This window comes from Emydura macquarii, unplaced genomic scaffold (assembly GCF_026122565.2).
Source record: "Emydura macquarii macquarii isolate MOO-44397 ecotype Brisbane River unplaced genomic scaffold, CSIRO-AGI_Emac_v2 contig_3257, whole genome shotgun sequence".
NCBI lineage: Eukaryota > Metazoa > Chordata > Testudines > Chelidae > Emydura > Emydura macquarii.
In genome coordinates this window covers 673,991-691,377 of record NW_027133394.1, presented here as the reverse complement: position 1 = coordinate 691,377, position 17,387 = coordinate 673,991, and the positions used below count along the sequence as shown (strand labels likewise).

General features: G+C 50.8%; 1 protein-coding gene across 1 annotated transcript in view; it reads left to right on the top strand.

The window, feature by feature from the left end:
- The first annotated feature begins 291 nt into the window (after nucleotides 1–291).
- Nucleotides 292–17,387, top strand: part of LOC137142839 (glycerol-3-phosphate acyltransferase 2, mitochondrial-like) — a 36,153-nt gene continuing 19,057 nt past the window's right edge. Inside the window, exons 1-5 of the mRNA XM_067532304.1 lie at nucleotides 292–432; nucleotides 9,121–9,256; nucleotides 10,182–10,295; nucleotides 11,558–11,631; nucleotides 14,162–14,272. Of these exons, the coding sequence (XP_067388405.1) occupies nucleotides 9,191–9,256; nucleotides 10,182–10,295; nucleotides 11,558–11,631; nucleotides 14,162–14,272 (365 nt within the window). The 5' untranslated portion in view covers nucleotides 292–432; nucleotides 9,121–9,190. The remainder of the gene's footprint in view (nucleotides 433–9,120; nucleotides 9,257–10,181; nucleotides 10,296–11,557; nucleotides 11,632–14,161; nucleotides 14,273–17,387) is intronic.

Sequence of the window (17,387 nt, the reverse complement as noted above, 5' to 3'; positions counted from 1 at the left end):
GATCTGGGCCCAACAGACCAGGTAATTTTCTAGCATGAAAAACGCACCTTACACTATAGGGTGGTGCGTCCCTCCCTGCCCGGTGGGGAAACTGAGGCAGGCAGGTGCAAAGTTCCTTGCCCAATCCAACCAACCAACCACCCCGCTGTACAATTCCTCCTGGTGTGCGGAAGGAGCTGGGGGGCGGGGAGGGGGCACACGGCCCTGGGGAAGATAATTCGCGTCCCACAGGGCGAATCCGGCTCCTGTCCACATGGCGCGGTGAGGGGCGCCGTGCAAACGGATCGCTGGCGCTGCATGGGCTCGACGGGGCGGGGGCGGGACGCTGCCGGCAGCGCGGAACGTGGGACAGGGCGGAAGGACAGACGGACCTGGCGGGACGGGAGCAGCGAGGCGGGGGTCCCGCTGAGCGCGCGCCTTGCATTGGGCGGGGTGCGTTCAAGGCTCCCTCCCTGCGGCGCGAGCTGAGCTGGTCGCGGGCCGGGCCGGGCGCTGCTTCCCTCCGGGCTCCGCCTGCGGCGCGTGAGCGCACGTGGAGGCGGCCGCGGCTACAGGCAGCAGGGCCTGGGTGAGCGCGCGCGCCGCGGGGGGAGGGGCATCGGGCCATATACCGTGTATGGGCCCCCCCCCCGCCTCAGCTCCATGTACAGTGTATGGAAACCCCTCCCCCCACCGGGCCATATACAGTGTATGGGGCCCCCTGCCCTGCCCTGCTCTGCCAGGCTACCCGTGTACAGTGTGTGGGACCCTCCCACCAGGCCAAGTACAATACATGCCCCCCCGCACCCCCCTCTGCTCCATGTACAGCGGATGTGACCCCTCCCCTGCCCCACTGGCCACAGCCCATGTATGGGACCCCCGCCCCCTCCCCTGCTCTGCCAGGCCACGTACAGTACATGGGCGCCTCTGCCCCCTCCTTCACTCCATGTACAGCATATGCAACCCCTCCCCTGCCCCACCGGGCCACAGACCATGTATGGGACCTTTGCCCCCTCCTCTGCTCCACATAGTGTATGGGCCCGGGCCCCCCACCAGGACACGTACAGTGCATGGGGCCCCCGTCCCTTCCCCTGCCCCACCGGGCCATGTACAGTGAATGCAGCCCCCTGCCCCCTCCCTCGCTCTGCCGGGCCACGTATAGTGCACGGGACCCCCTGCCCTTCACCAGGTCACCATCGGGTTCCACGGTACTATCCAGTGTGCAGAGCTGGCGTTCTCCGTCTCCCTGCCTTCTGCTAGATCATACGGGTCATATCATGGCCACTTGGCTCCACACAGCGCCACACACAATGTCCGGGAATCTAAGGGCCCCGGTCCAGGCTGGTCACACCCACAGTTGGTCTGCTTTGCGTCCTCCGTCACACTCTCATCACGGCTGACTGGGATTGGGTTCGGGTTGTACCCCACATCCATAAGGGGGGCTTCTCCTCTCTCTCCTCCCCATCACAGGAAGCCCCTGCCTGTAGATAGCCGGTCATTAGTACTTCCCTCAACCTCTGTGGTTCCTAAATCAAACCCTTTCGAGCGAGGCAGACCGGGCGTTCCTCAGAGAGGTCTTTAGCACAGGCTGTACGAGCTGAGTGTGGCGACTGAAAAGAGAGGCCGTTTAAAAGAGATCTGAGTGCAATGAAAAGTCGTGTTCTTAAACTCAGCCTTAGGCTTTCTTAATTGAGCTAACCACCTGCCCTGCTACCCTCTCCCCAGCTCCACACTTGAATAACTGACAAATGGCTGAAAGCTTCCACAATCAGGCGCTGTTCGTGCAAACACTTACACATATGCTGCGCTAATGCCCAGGAGGCCATGCAAACGCCGAACAAAAAGACAGCCCTTGCCCCAGCCGGCTTACAAATCTAGGCGTTAGCCACTTTCTGCACCTCTGCGGGGCTGTCATGGGTTAAGTGGCCCATGTCACTGTAATAATACGCAGGAGAAATTTCAGAAAACTCAGAAAATATTCCCCCTCCCCAGCTTTTAAGGGACACCGTCAGATTAAATTGTTGTTGTTTATTTGTGTTCTAAAATAATGCCTCAAAGCCCTAACTGAGACCCCATTGTATTAGGATTCTGGACATGCACACATCAAGAGACTGAAGAAGTTAGATAAGGCAGACATGGGGTGGGAGGGGAAACTGAGGCAGGAGAGGAGAAGTGACTTGCCCAATCCACTACACCCTTCTGCCTTCCAAATTACATAACAAATGTCCTACTCTGTGTTATTAACAGCAACAAATTATTACAAAGCAAGCACTTAAAATATTTAATTTACATTTCATCCTTCGGGTTGTTACCTTTTGTATGTTAAGTCAAATCAGACAATAGTTTCTCCTTTTTTTTCTGCTTGATTTTTGCTTTCTGGCTCTCTTGCTGGCATGATGCTGCAATGTTTGGGTTGCGGACACTGAAGCAGGAATCTTTAAATCCAAACTCTTCTCAGTGGATTTTTTTTTATATTAATTTGTATGGAAATATTTCACTTGGGAGCACATTTCCTGGGGATTTTTTCCTGTTTAATTTATTATTACTATTTATTTTTTTGTACCTATTAAGTTGTTGAGGTGTTTGTTTCTTCCCCCTTTCATAAATTGTTCTTTTTGATGTTAAAAAAGGTACTTTTCTGGTTTATGAACTAGCAAAATCATTTGCAAAAAAAGGAAAGTGTATAAGGCTAAAACTCTCTACATTTTGGCTTCTAATTTTCAAACGCGAGTGCCTTAAAATGAGGCATCTGGATCCCTGTTTTTTAGACCCTAGTTCTGCAATTGACAGTGTGTTGGCAGACTGCTTCATCTACGTGGAACTCTGTTAAAGTCAGAAGTCTGTCCACATGTAAATTACCAGATTGGGGTCTTGAGTGCATAGAGAAGAGCCTTAACCTACCATGCAGTGAAACTGAAGGGTGTACAGGATCTCTGAAATCAGGCCACTTATTTTGTTATCTCAGGCCCTGATTGCGCAAAGAATTAAGCAGATGCTTAACTTATAAATATTCCCGTGAATATGCCCTGTGAATGTTCCTATTGACGTCGGTTGCCGTTAGGCTGAGTTTCCTAGTGGATCATGCACTGGGCGGGAACTTGAAATACTTGGATTCTGTTCCTGGCTCTGCCAGTGGCTTGCTTGGTGGCTTGGGGAAGTCATGTCCCGTTCCCGTGCCTCAGTTTCCTCATCTGTAGCTTGGGGATAACGATACTGACTTCTTTGGTAAAGTGCTTTGAGATCCATGGATGAAAAGCGCTAGAGAAGATCTGGGTATTATTGTGGTGCTATAATAGAGCTGGAGATGCCCAGCTTTAGGTACCCAGATTTGAAAATATTGGCTTAATGTACTTATATGACTTACTGATTGTTTAATTATTTCCTGTTGTCAGCCATTCTGTTCTGTCCCCAAAAAGCAATGTTGCACCTGTAATCAATTTTTATATATTCTGAAAGCATGGCTTTGTGCCCAGAAAGCAGTTTTTGCTTTCTGTAATCTTTGTTACCCAGTTATTTGCTAAAGTAGCGCTTGATATAAATTCTCCCCTTCCTGCAGGCTAGCCTGCTGTCAGTGGATTTAGGCCCTGTAACCCCCCAAATTCAACCTCTATGAGATCACTATCCCAAATCCAAACAGCCAGGTTGTGACCTTGTGCCAAATTGGTTTGACTAATGCTTGGAAAATGGCTTTTCCCTGGCTCACCAAATTATACTGGCTAAAAGCGTAGCTAGTTCTTTTGAATACATGCATACGTTCAAGAGACCAAATAACCAAATGTAGGCAAATGTATTGTCTAAAGATAAAACAGTACAATACGAAAAGCAGACATACATACCCTCTGTCTGGGGAAGCGATTCTTATCTTGCAGCGTGTTCCCTTGACACAGAAGGTGTGTTTCCGAAATATGCATTTAAACCAGCTGTATTTATAGTATGGTTTTACGAGTTGCGTCACTAAAATCCAACCAACCAGTTTGTAACAGTTCCTTAACTTGTGGTTTTATTCTGGACTTTTCTTATCTTTGTTTTGAATACTGCAGTTGGCCGTGAAGGTACCTGTACTAAGATATAGAACAACTGTATCTTGACTTTGACAGATTTCATGTTTGTTAGCGCCAAAACTGACTTCACTTTGCAAAATGCTATGGGATACTTAGCATAAGTAAATAAGAGTAATTACCGAACCATTCATATATAAAGCTTTGTGCTAACATGTATATAAAATGTAATGTGTAATGCATATTCATTTAGTGTGCAGTACGTATCACACGTACATATTGGCTAACAGATTAAAAAATTCCTACTGGTGTTAGGTTTCTGTAGCACTGTCTTCCTCCCAAGTCTAAATGTTGTGTTGAAAGTCCCGAGAATCCCTTTATAGAGCTGTTACTGAGATGCTGTATTACAGGCAGTGTTTTATGGACATTTGGAGGAATGTCAGGTACGTTCCAGCTGGGACCACAAGGCATGAGTTTGATGCAGCCATCACTGGGTGAAATGTTATAGCCGGGGTTATGCAGGAGGTCAGACTAGATGGTCGCAAAGGTCCTTCTAGCCTTGAAATTTGACTGTGTCTAGTCTCTGGTGAGATGGGATTCTTAATAGGATGATTTGGGGCATTGCTTAGGCCTACGGTACCAGGGCCATCTCCTCAAATGGGTAAAACACAGGTACCATTTATGCTGCATAGTGTGGAATAATGTAATTGGTTCCCTGGCATAGTGTAGCTGGGACTTTTGGACTGAGGTGGTATGCCCAGCTGCTTGGGATAGGCTTGAGAAATGCCGTTAAAGACGGCAAATACTGAGAATTGAAGCCGGAGAGTCTTACAGATATTCAAAGCGACAGATTTCCAGGAGCAGCAAGTGGGGGACTTAAATCTTTCCCTAACAGGCAAGATCAGCTGGGTGATGATCCAGTTATAATCCTTCCCCCCCAGACTAACCTCTTCCCGCTACGCTGCTCCCTTGGAGGTACTCAGCAGATGCTGTAGGAAGATTCAGGAGTGGATTCAGTAGCAGAGCTGCAGAGAAGCCCTGGACGCCAGCCCTATCTCCTTGTTCACCGAGTGCTCGTCTTGTGGGCTGAGCTTCAGTTGGGATGGTGCTTTTCATGCAATTGCTGAAGGACGATACCTGGATCCTAGGACTCGATACCGAGGGATTGTTGTCCGGTTTGTGATTTGTCTTGCAGGAGCGCAATGAGCCCCAGGAGAGGAAAGATGGTCCAGTGGTTAGGGCACTGGCCTAGGTTTCAGACTTCCTGTGCAACCCTGGGCAAGCCACATGGCCTCTCTGGGCCTCAGTTCCCCCTCTGTACACTGGGGGTACTAGCCCTGCGTGGCCTCCCAGGAGGATAACTCTGTTAGTGTGAGAGCTGCTCAGATAGTAGGTAACGGGAGCCGTGTCAGTACCAAAGAGAGATGGGCGTTGAGCAGGACCCCAGGGTGCTAAACACTGGACTAACGTAGAGCCAAATTGTCATTTGTATTATAGTAGCTCTAGAGGCTCCAGGGCCCCATCACGCTCGGTGCTGTACATTCACAGTCCTTACCCCAGAGACCTTACAGTCTAAACAAACAAAAGATGGTGGTGGTGGGGAAACTGAGGCACAGAGGAGCACAGGACTTGCTGAAGGTCACCTGCAGAGCTGGGAAAATCGAACCTAGGTCTCCTGATGCCCAGTCCAGTGCTCTGCCCGCTAGGTATCCCCGCCTCTCCAAATACATGGTTAAACTAGAGGAATCTCTCCAAGCCTGTCTAAGTTCTTCTGTGGTGCCCACCCCAACCCTGTAGTATCTGAGCGTCTGACGTACATAAATGGATTTATGCTCCTAACGCTCCCTGTGTGCTAAGATCATTAGTGCGGATGGGGAACTGAGACACAGAGAGAGCAAGAGCCGGATTTTCAGAGGCGCTGAGCACCCGCAGCTCCCCTTAACCGCAGCTGGAGTCGTGGGAGCTCAGGACTTCTGAGAATCGAGGCCGAAGGTGTCTTGCCCAAGATCACGCACCCAGTCAGAGGCACAGCGGGGAGCTGACCCCCTCCCATTCCCACAAGCTGCCCCCTGATTCTGCAGTGCTCACTTGGGCATGGCTGTCCGTCAGAGTTTTGCCCGGGCGATGACTGCAGCCCAGCCCCGTGCTGAGAAAGGAGAAGGAAGCTCATGCCGTAGAGCTGGGACTGAATGCTTAATTCCGTTTTCATTGTAAGCGTTTCATTTCGGGCCGCAATTGTGCATGTGCGTCTGCTCGTCAGCTCGATCCGGACAAAGAACCTATGTTAGACCGTGGGTTGCTTGTGTGGATCGTCTCCAGTGCAGGGTGGGTATAGCGTGGCAATTGCGGTTCGCAAGGCATTGGGACGGCTGTCCTGTCTGCACGTGTGCTGTGGGGGAAGGAGGGAAGTTGTCTGCATGATAGTAATAATAGAACCAAGGGGCTTTCGCTTAAGCCAGTGTTTTCCAAAGCGTGGGGTGTGCCCCTGGGGAATAGCACAAAGGACTCTCGGGGGGTGTTTGGAGAGACCTCTTCGTTGTTCTCCAGGGTTTCAACTTTCTTTTTTTTTAAAGCAAGTCTCTAGGTCTTAGACCTGAGAGGGAAACCTTCAAGATGTGTCAATGGTGATGTCTCAGAAAGGAGAGGAAGAACTGTATTAAGGTTCCCTGTGGGGATGTGACAGGGTTGCCGGGGGATGTGGTTGGTTTCATTTCCTTGTTTGGGGGGTGGGATGAGGAGGACTCGGTTCTCAAAAGTTTGGGAAATACTGGGTTAAATAACAGGGGTGGCCAACAAGTTAGAATAGGAGGTAACCACTCTGTGTTTTTATGGCTAGACGGCGAGGGTGGTTCTGAAATTTTAGTTGGGGAAGAGAAAGGACGTGCATATGAAACTTCCTTTTGTAACAGAGCCGCTGTATGTTAAACAGCGAGAACCATGGATATTTTTAAAAATAACTTTGAGTGAGGACACCCCTGCCCCTGATTTCTCCACGTCCAGGCACTTTCTGTCCTCATCTAAAGCTGTGCAAAGTGCAGCAGATTCTGCTCTCTGGGTGTCAGTTCAGAGTCGTTCCCTCGACTCCCATGGGTTACTCTTGATTTGCACCTGGTGGTAACTGAAAGCAGAATATGGAGGACCCAGTGAGTGCAAAATGCAAGTAAAATATGACCAAATGTGAATTGCTTCCCCACTCACAAATGCTAGGCAGGAGAGAATCCAGGCCACACGCTTGGAGCGTTACAACTCAAAAGGCGTGGGCGGGGGAGGACGTGTCAGAAACGTATCAGTCTGTGAAAACAGGGGCTTAGAATGGAAACTGCTATACCACCTTAACTCTAGGCGTCTGTGCAGGGCGTTCACACTCTGATACAATGTTCTTAGTGTAGTTGGCTGGCGGTGAGCCTGTGTTTCTGGTGATGGGGCTGCTTGAGGAAGCAGGATTCTGTCTCTGTAGGGGGGAGGCAGCATGGAATTAGCCACACGGGAATCTGACCAGGACACTGGGGTAACCCCAGGCACCATGACCACAAATAACCTTATTATGTATTCATGGTATCACAGTAACCCATTAATGAGACCCACTAAGCCAGGGCCTCATTCACATAGCGAGAGACAGTCCCTGCCCCGAAGAGCTTACACTCAAAATAAAGGCGGCCAAGGCAGGCTTATTCATCTCCTGGCCTTAGCTCCCCACTTGTAAAATGAGGTGAAATGTCTAGCCCAGGCCCCCTTGCAGGGCCACGGCCACGGGACCTTCCCCTGTTCTTCAAGCCCTTCAGGAGGGTTGGAAGAAGAGTCTGGTTGTGACGCCCCGTTGACGCTGGAGAAGGAGCCTGGTTTTCCCGAGCCTCTTTGCCCTTCTCTCCCACCTAATGCAGCTCTGCTCCCCGATTGCTTTGCAAGACACCAGCAGGTGCTGTAAGCAGCCGCAACAAATGGGATTTGGAGGGAACTCAGAGCAAAGCTGCCAACAAAATGATTGAGGGGCTGGTGGGATTGATTTAAAGGGCAAAAGATTATCCGCCAATGATGCCCGATTTCGGAGGCATCCGGGCACTGTGCCAAGAACGGAGGGAGCTTTGGGGAGTATAATTTCTAGGAGTGACGGAATGGAACTAAGCAAAGGGGAGTGAACATTAAAGCTTCCTAGCGGTGAGATCCGTTAGCCTGTGAAGCCTGGGTCTCTGCCGCTTGGGACACTTACGAGCTAGGAAAATATCCTGACGGGGAAATCTGCTGTCCTTGTGTTTGATGTGTGGGGACGCTGTTGTTCAAGGTGCTGTACGTGACCCGAAGAGCTTTACTGTCTAAACAGGCAAAGCGGATGGGGAAACTGAGGCAGGGGTCAGCAAATTGATGTGGCCAAAGGTGGCCCAGCCAGTCAGTCAGGTCTCCCAAGTCTCAGTCCAGTGTCCTGCCTGCCTCTCTCTCTCCTTCCTTTGCGTTCCCAGGGAGGATTTGGTTGTTGGAAACTCGCTCGCTGCTCTGTACCTCGGGTGCACTCGGTTTCCTGGTAGAGATTGGCATCTCCATGTGAGAGCGAGGAGGGTGTGGGAGGGAAAAGTCGATTGTAACGATATTGGAGCTGAATTACAAAGAGAGTAGATTCTTCTCCTGGGGGCTCTGGGCGCGTTGGCTGCTGGTTTTTTTCCTCTCTTTGTGTGGTATACAAGCTGCAGAACAATTGATTTCTCGGCCGAGGAGTTAGTCTTTCCTCCCCAGGCGTCTCGAGCTGGGAAAGGCGTTTTCCTCTCCCGGGGATCTGCGGCCCAGCCTTGCCCGTCTCCGGCTAAGACCAGAGAGCCTGAGCGTGCAGTAAATACAGAGGGTGGGAGGCTAGTCTGATTGCTCGGAGCCCCACCTGCCACGGTCACGCAGAGCCATTGCAGGGGTCTCTTGTACAATCCCCCTCTTCCCCTGAAAGAGCCGTTCCCACTTGCCAGGCCTCAGGCCACTGCTGGGCCAGATGAGGTCCCAGGGGGCCTTTGTGGCAGATCTGGCATCTTGAGCAAGCAGCCGAATCCCTGGACACCCCTTCCTCTCCCTGCAACGCTTTGGGCTGCTGTCCGGTGGTGAGATTTCTCCGGGTGCCTGCTTGTCTCTCACACCGGCCGGTGTCCTCTTGTCTGTGTCTTCGCAGTTCCCCTCCGCGGACTCTGTTGTCCCACCCGTGCCGCTGATCCAGCCTGCGCTTGAGATCTGGGCGAGCCATGGCCCTGACCCGGCGGGACTCGGCCGCCCGCAGCCTGCTGGCTGGGAAGTTGCCCCAGAGAAACGTACGTGATCCCTTGGAGGGAGGGTACCAGCAGGTAGCCGGGCAGGGGGCAGCTGTGAGCCGGAGGAGGGTGACAGGGACACCCAGTGCCACCCCTGTGTCTTCAGATGGGCACTTGTAATCAGATAAGCTGGGGCCGGGGGTTGGATCAATGGGAGTTGGAGCAGAAGGGATACTCTGGGCGCAAAGGCTCCGAAGCCTGTGGTGAAAGGTTGTGTTATTGCAAGAGGCACCATGGGATAGCGAGCGTGGAAAGCATCTAAGGTCCAAAGGGCTCGCTAGCTGGATGGGTCCCAACACGAGGCTCATTTTCTTGCAGAGGGGGGCTGAGATTTTCCAGGTGGCCTAAGGGATTTGGAGCCCACGTTCCCATTAAAGCGAATGGGAACTGAGTATCCAAATCCACTCGGCTTGGCAAGCCTCATCCTTCATGCCTAAACACCAGCGGATGAGGGGGAAAAGTTGCTAGGGTGAGTGGGAGCCTTAGAGGCCAAAGAGGGGACAGGAAATGAATTTCCCGGGGTCAGGCCATTTCCACCCACAATCCTTAGAGGGGACAGATGAGTTGTCCCACAATGTCCTGCGGCCTGGAGCCCGGAGTGCCACCGAGGGTGCCAGCTCTACGAACCCTGGGCTACTCACCTAGAAGCCTTTGTGGCGAGGCAAGGCGCCAGCGCGGACGTGCAGCATGATCGCAGCACATGGAACCCGACTGCAGCTGTGCGGCGAGGTGGCGATCTCTCTCTCTCGAAAGAGAGGAGGTAGGCGGGTGACGTCCCCGTGATCGCTCCGCTTTGACCTAGCCTAAGTGACTTAGGAGCCTATCTCCAGGAAAGGGAATGGGCTGCAAACTTTTATTTCTGGTGCCGGAGTTTTGGGTGATGGCATGGGTGGGATAAACAGGGTTTGTTTCCTCTCTTCCTCAGATGACGACCTGGCCCTGGGGCTTTGGGGTGAAGCTGGAGATCATCACCCCTTTTCTGGGCAAGTACCGCCCGTTCGTGGGGCGCTGCTGTCAGACCTGCACCCCAAAGAGCTGGGTAAGGACGGGAGATTGGGGGAGTGGGCGGGGCTGATGAAGGGAGCAGTGGCATACCGTGGGTCTCTGGCACCCACGGGTCATACTTACATAGGGTCCCCCCCCGTCAGTGGCAGCGCCCTGTGGGGGGGGGTCTGCGGGCCTGTGTCCTGCTCTCCCCCGCTGTGGGGGTAGCGGAGGCTGCCCGGCGTCAGGGAGGAAGTGGGGGCATGACGGGCCCTGGTCCCTGCGGCTCACTCCTTGAGCCCAGCACGGGCGGAGGGGCTGGAAGGATGCCCTGGCTGTCTGCAACAGGGGGCGACTCCTTCGAGGGCCCCTCCCCGTCCCCCCCAGTACACCACTGGGAGGGGGTCAGCCTGGCAGTGGTTGGTGTGTTCTGCTTTCATAGGGTCTTTCCCCTAGAGTTAGTCCCTCCTGGGCAGGGGCGGTCATCTGTGAGTCCTGCCCCGCCCCGGCCCAAGCTGTACCTGTGCTATGACTGCACAGAGGCCGCTAGTCTCTGGGTCTTCCTAGCTGCCACCTTTCACCAGCACCAAAGCACATGGGTTTTAATTCTGGCCTCTGGGTAGCACCGGGCACTCCCAGCAGCTGCAGGGTGAAGGAGCTTGCCCTCCCCATGCTGGGAGGGAGAGAGGATTCCTGGCAGGAGAGTGAATTCCTCGGGGAGAAGGTAATTCCTTCCATATGAGGAGAGATTAATAAGACTGGGACTTTTCAGCTTGGAAAAGAGACGACTTAGAGGGGATATGATAGAGGTGTATAAAATCAGGACTGGTGTGGAGAAAGTAAATCAGGAAGTGTTATTTACCCCTTCCCAGAACACAAAAACTAGGGGTCACCTAATGAAATTAACAGGCAGCAGGTTTGAAATGAACAGAAGGAAGCGTTTCTTCACGCAACGCACAGTTAGCCTGTGGAACTCCTTGCCAGGGGATGTAGTGAAGGCCAAGACTTAAACAGGGTTCAAAAAAGAGCTAGCTGAGTTCATGGAGAACCAGTCCCTCAATGGCTATTAGCCAGGATGGGCAGGGATGGCTGTTTGCCAGAGGCTGGGAACGCCCGATGGGATGAATCGCTTGATGATGACCTGTTCTAGTCCTTCCCTCTGAAGCACTTGGCATTGGCCACTGTCCGAAGACAGGACACTGGGCTAGATGGACCATTGGTGTGACCCAGTGTGGCCGTTCTTATGTTCCGTGCACGAGGAAACCCTGCTATTCAGGGTGTATTTCTGCTAACGGCCGTGCCTCTTTCTGCTTTCAGCAATCCTTCTTCCACAAGCACCTTCCCTCCCTCGGCTTCTGCAATGTTATCCAGGTGACGGAGGAAAACACCAGGTGACTATGGGGGTGTGAGGTAGGAGAGGACTGGAAGGGGGCGATTTCCTGCACACCACTCTGTGTTACTCTTTGCACGTTATCTCAATGTTCCTCTGAGGCTGGAGATTGAGACCTGGTCCAATCCCAGCTCTGGGAGTCAGGACTCCTGGGTTCCACCCTCTGCTTTGCTCGCCGTGTGAGCCTGGGCGAGTCACTTCTTCCTCTGAATGAAAGCAGGAATAATAAACCTCTGGGAGGATTCATAATTTAGCCTCCCGTGGTAATTAGTCTAATAACTAATTGCTTTAATGATTGTTTGTAAAGCTTTTCAAAAGCTGCAGTCCTGTAAGGGCTGAGTGTTATTAACAGCGGAGCGGAGAGTGTTTGATTCATTACCCCCACCCCCGCCCCTCTCATTTTAATGTAACAGCCACAGCAAAAGGGGAATTCAACAGAGTGGTTAGTTGTTACCAAGCATGTAGATTCCCACCCGGCGTGGAAGGGCGTATTCAGAGATCAGTGTTTTCATTGAGATTGCTTCCCTGGGACCGGTGCAGGGAAATGCTTACAAAGCATTTGTGTAGGTCTGCCCAAGTTGTTTCTAGCCCCGGTCGTTTGTGTGACGGTGGACGTTAAAAATCAGATGGTTCTGATTCCTTTCCCCTGTGGTCTCCCGTGCACACGCTTCAAAAGCAACGTGGGTCCGGATCCATAGCTGATGTCAATCATTTGGCTTCAGTGGAGGTCTGCCGGAGCCTACCCTGATTTACACTGGCTGAGGATTTGTCCCATGGTGTTTAATTCTCCAAATGCTGGAGGTAGAGGTTAAGGGCTTGATTCTGAGCGGAGCTGCAGCTCCTGTCCATTTCTTTGCAGTCTGTGGTTGTTCAACACTCCTGCAAATCGGGTGCTTCCTGCTGCTTGAAACTTCACAGTGCCAGCTTCGAGAAGGGTTTCAATAATTCATCTCGGTCAGAGCATTTCATGCGTTACGGATGCTGAAATCAAGGGGGCGATGGGAATGCTAGATAATAATCAGAACAGTGATTTTAGTGTCCGATATCTCATGAGTGCCACAAGAAATGGAGCCTCTGTTTCGCCGGGATTCCAATATTTCTGCTGAGGTCCAGTGCTCATGTCTTGCCCTGGTGGCTTGCCAAATGTTGGGCCTTAATTAAGTCCTTTAGTCTCTTAGCATTCCTTGACACTGATTGAGGACTGAGTACCTGATTTGTGACCGTTGCAGTTCACAACAGTCCCTGATGCCATCAGGGTCTTGCGTCAGTCTTGGTTGCTGTTAACAGGACATGGGGGCAGGTCTTGGCAGCGTGAAGGCTGCATTGAACAGAGCGCAAAGTTTAAATCAGGCCCGTTTGCCCTTTGTGAGATCAGAAGTTAGGGCTGGAAAATAACTTTTACAGCAGGGCTTTGCGCTGCTGATGCAGGAATATCCAGGAGTATCCCAATGCAGGGGTATCCTTTCCCAGAAGGAAGCTCTGAGACCTGTGGTTCCAGGGTTGAGAGAGAGATCCCTAAATCAACCAGGTTTTTAGATCTTCCTAGCATGGGACCCCCACTTCCTTACACTGCTCGCTTTTATACATGTGTGAGCTTAGCTTTTCTATAGCTTTTTTCCTCCTTAGATCTCAAAGCGCTTTACCAAGTACCTTTAGCCCCATTTTACAAATTGGGAGACAGAGGCGTGGCAGCACAATGTCCAAAAGTGACCAGCGACCTTGGGGCCACCTCAATTTTGGGGTCTCCAGTTTGACGCTCGTGAAAGGGGCCTGGTTTTCAGAGGCCGGATGCTTGGCACCTTGTGAAAATCAGGCCCAGAAATGAGGTATCCGCAGTTGCAAGTCGCTCTGAAAATCTTGGCCGGAGAGCTGAGCGGACTTCGGCAGGCTAGTGGCAGAGCAGAGCAGGCACTAGACCCAAGTGTCCTGGTTCCCAGTCCAGTGCTCTGTCCACTCAACCATGCTGCAGTAAAAGTTATCCCAGCTATCATTTGGCTGGAGCTCTGGCAGATAACAAGTGTGTTAAAGATTAAATACTGAGATCAGACTTATTCCCACACACGTCAGTCGTTCCAGAAAGGGAGGACGTCGCGGAGGAGGGATGGGCTCGTTACAGAAATGAAACACGCCACTGAGGGAACATGTTAAGGGACTGACTTTATGCCATTGGAGTCAAAGGAAAGGCGCCCGGTGGGGAATTGGCTGAGCCCTCAATGGGGGGCAGTGTTTTCTAGTGGATAGAGCAATGGTCTTGATTGCAGGAGACCTGGCTTCTATTCCCAGCTCTGCCACTGGCCAGCTGGTGAGCTTGGGCAAGTCACTTCCCCTTTCTGTGCCTCAGTTTCCCCATGGGGATAACAACACTGACCTCCATTGTGAAGTGCTTTGAGACCTACATATGAAAAGTGCTATATATAAGTGCTTATAAGCATTATTAGTGCCCTGGAAGGATATACCTTGATAGTGAAATGTATTGAATGTATCACATGTCTATAAGTTCCATAATCACCGAGCTGCGTTTCTCTGTCTAGGTACAGGGGCTGGCTGGTTAGAAGATTCTGTTACGTCCTTGCGATCCTTGATTGGAAAGTTCATTCCGACACCCCAAGAGACCTCCAGGAGAGAATCTTCTGCAGCAAGAGGTATCGTTCCTTACGTGGGGGCAGCCTGAGGTTATTTACCGCAGGGGCTGGCGCCGGAGTTTTGCTTTCACCTCCCCACCTTTTGCAGCTGTTCCTCGCGGTATTACAGCCCTGTGTTGTTTGGACCCTATCTCCGGATGTGTGTTGTTCCGACTGCAGTAGGGGCCGGTTGGTTTAGGGTTTTGAACAGGACACAGGGCTGCAACGGTGGGAGAATTTGACCCAAACCTAGCCCCAGTTTTCTGTTCTAACCACTAGATCACATGTCCTTGTCACCTTCAGAATAAAGCAGAACTGAGCGCAGGATCCAACGACACAGGGCTGTAAACCTCGGGGTAGGGGGGACATCTGAGTAAGGACTCCTGAGATCATAGAATCATAGAGTTGGAAGGGACCTCAGGAGGTCATCTAGTCCAACCCCCTGCTCAGAGCAGGACTAACCTCAGCTAAATAAATTCCCTACCCTGCCACTTACGTGCTTTCCAGCAGGACATCAGGGCTGCTAGGTGGGGCTGCTTTAAATGAATTTTTTTGTAAAAAGCGTCTGCTTTCCTTGGAAAAGTTTTTAATTTTGCATCAGAAATTTGAAAGCCTGAACATTTGAAATGTTTCCCTTCTAAAATGCCGCTCATGGGAGTTGTGGTTCGGTTACCTCATGCTCCTATCCTCCTCCATAGGACAGGCACGCTGGCTGGACTTCAACTCCCATGATGCATCATGGCAATGCGACTGCCAGAATGTCCCACCTGCATTTGCCAAGCGGGGACACTGGTGCATCACGGGAGATGTAGTCAAACCAGGGAATCGGGCCTCTGGAAGCGAACAGGAGCGTGAGGCACCCGAACTACAATTCCCAGGCAGCCCAGAGGCATTTCCTAGCCGTAATATTTCAGATTTTGATTTTTATGTCTAAAACTCAACATTTCCTGTGGATGGGGAAAAAAAAACATTTTCCAACCACCTCTGTTAATTACAGCCATTAAAAACATTAGCGAGCTGGTTTCCCAGATCATTGGCTGTGTCTGCGCTCGCCTTTTGTGGGACCTCTCCGGTCCTTTCTTTACCATTAGTGAGAGTGCTGATATAGACAGGGCCCCTGCTATTTTTATCCTGCTCAGAGCATTTCTGCTCAACACAGTGGTTCAGACGTTGATGGCTGGTCTGCCCTAGCGCCCTTGCTACTGCCTATATTTAGTCTCGGCAGAATTTGTTTTTTATTTTTTTATAATTTCGATGGATAATATTGTGTTTATTTTTAAACATTTTTTTTTCAATTTCGGTTGAGTTCAGTTTTCACAGTTGTGCAAAATTATTGGTTTTAAGCTTTTTTAAAATTTTTTATCTGTTTGTATTTTCACAGTAGCTGGAAATTATCGGGGGGGTGGAATGTCAATTATTTAATGACCGTAGACGTTGAGATTCAAAAAACTTCCTAACCATTAAAACACAAATGATCAACATCACATGTCAAAATATACAAAGTAAATATCCTTAATTCAAACTCCAATTTTAAAGTTCTCAAACCACAATTATTTTTTAAACTTTGCCTATCTGTAAATTTCTATTATTACGGATGGAAATCTTTCTCCCTTGGTTTGTGTATGTACCGTGAAATTGACACCAACATTTACCGATAAAAATCTAATCCTTCCAAGCCTGTCTATACGTAAATCCACTGTGGAGTCCAATGCAGCTTCCGCCTCAATACCTGCGTTGCTACCGCAGGTCCATCCCACCAGGCGTGATTAAGTGTGTGAGTGCAAGTCGGAGGAAAATCCTCCGTGCAGAGAAGGCACCCAAGCCAGGTGTAACCTAGGTTCTAGTCCTGGCTCTATCCTTGAATTGGGCAAGTCACGTCTCCTTGCCTCAGTTTCCCTGTCTCAGAAATGGAGAATCCTAGTTCTAAGTGATCAGATACCGGTATGACTCCCCACGTGGTCACTTTTATTCGGCATACCCGTGGGCTTTTTTCGGTTTAGCTTCTATCACACTGGGCACTTACAGTTTTATACCGGTGTAACTGTGCCAACGTAGATTATACAGCCAGAAGGGACCCTTGTGAGCATCTCGTCTGACCGCCTGTGTAAGACAGGCCGGAGAACTTCCCTGAATTAATTCTTGTTTCAGTGAGAGTGTATCTTTTAGAAAAATGTGTATTCATTCTAAAATTGCCCCCGCTGGAGAATGCACCACAACACTTGACGTGTTGTTCCAGTCGTTAATAACCCGCACTGTTAAAAATGTATGCCTTCTTTCTAGTCTAGCTCTGAACCTGTGTCGCTTCAACTCCCAACCCCTGGCTCTTGTTATCTCTGGTTGTTAGGTTGAAGAGCCCTTTATCACAGTAATGCCGGTAAATTTTCCTGTGTAGACAAGCCCTTGCCCTGTGCCTCTCTTCCCACATGTACAGGAAAGAATGAATGGGCCAGAGTTTCTGGTGGTGGAACATTAGTGGATCAACTGCTGTTTGACACCCACTGAAGATCTGGCCCAGTGTCTGTAAAGTGTTTTGTGAGCCCCTGATGAAAGACACCGTATCAGGGGCAAAGAGAGATTGTACCTTCTGTACCAGTCTCATCTGCATTTATTTAGCACCTCTTTGGCGTTTCCTCTCCCCCTGCACTCGCTCTGGCAAATTACGACCTGTGACCTTGCCTTTGCTGTCAGGCTGAGAGTCGAGATGACTAAAGCAACGTGCAGTGAGCTGGTGGTGCTGTGGGGGAGGCATTGCTCAGATGATTCGATTCTCAGCCCAGAGCTGGAAGATAGAGGAGTGGTCCCGTAAGCTAAATTGAGTTTATTCAGTGTCATCTAGATGAGAATCTGTCACCGGTGATATCACAGCAGCACCTAGCGGCACTCGCTAAGATCAGGGCCCCAGGGTGCTAGGCACTGTACAAACACAGCAGGAAGGTGGATGATCTAAGCACAGATGATCTAAGTATAAGACAAGAGACGGCGGGTGGAGACAGACAAGACAGTTGGGGGAATATGAGGAAACAGAGGCGCTAGGGGTCAGCATGCCCTTTGCTCTGCCCACTAGAGACGCTGCAGCTTTCCCGATCACCGAGTTTTCCTGAGCTTCCTACTCCAGCCCTGCAGTGTCCGTGCAGCG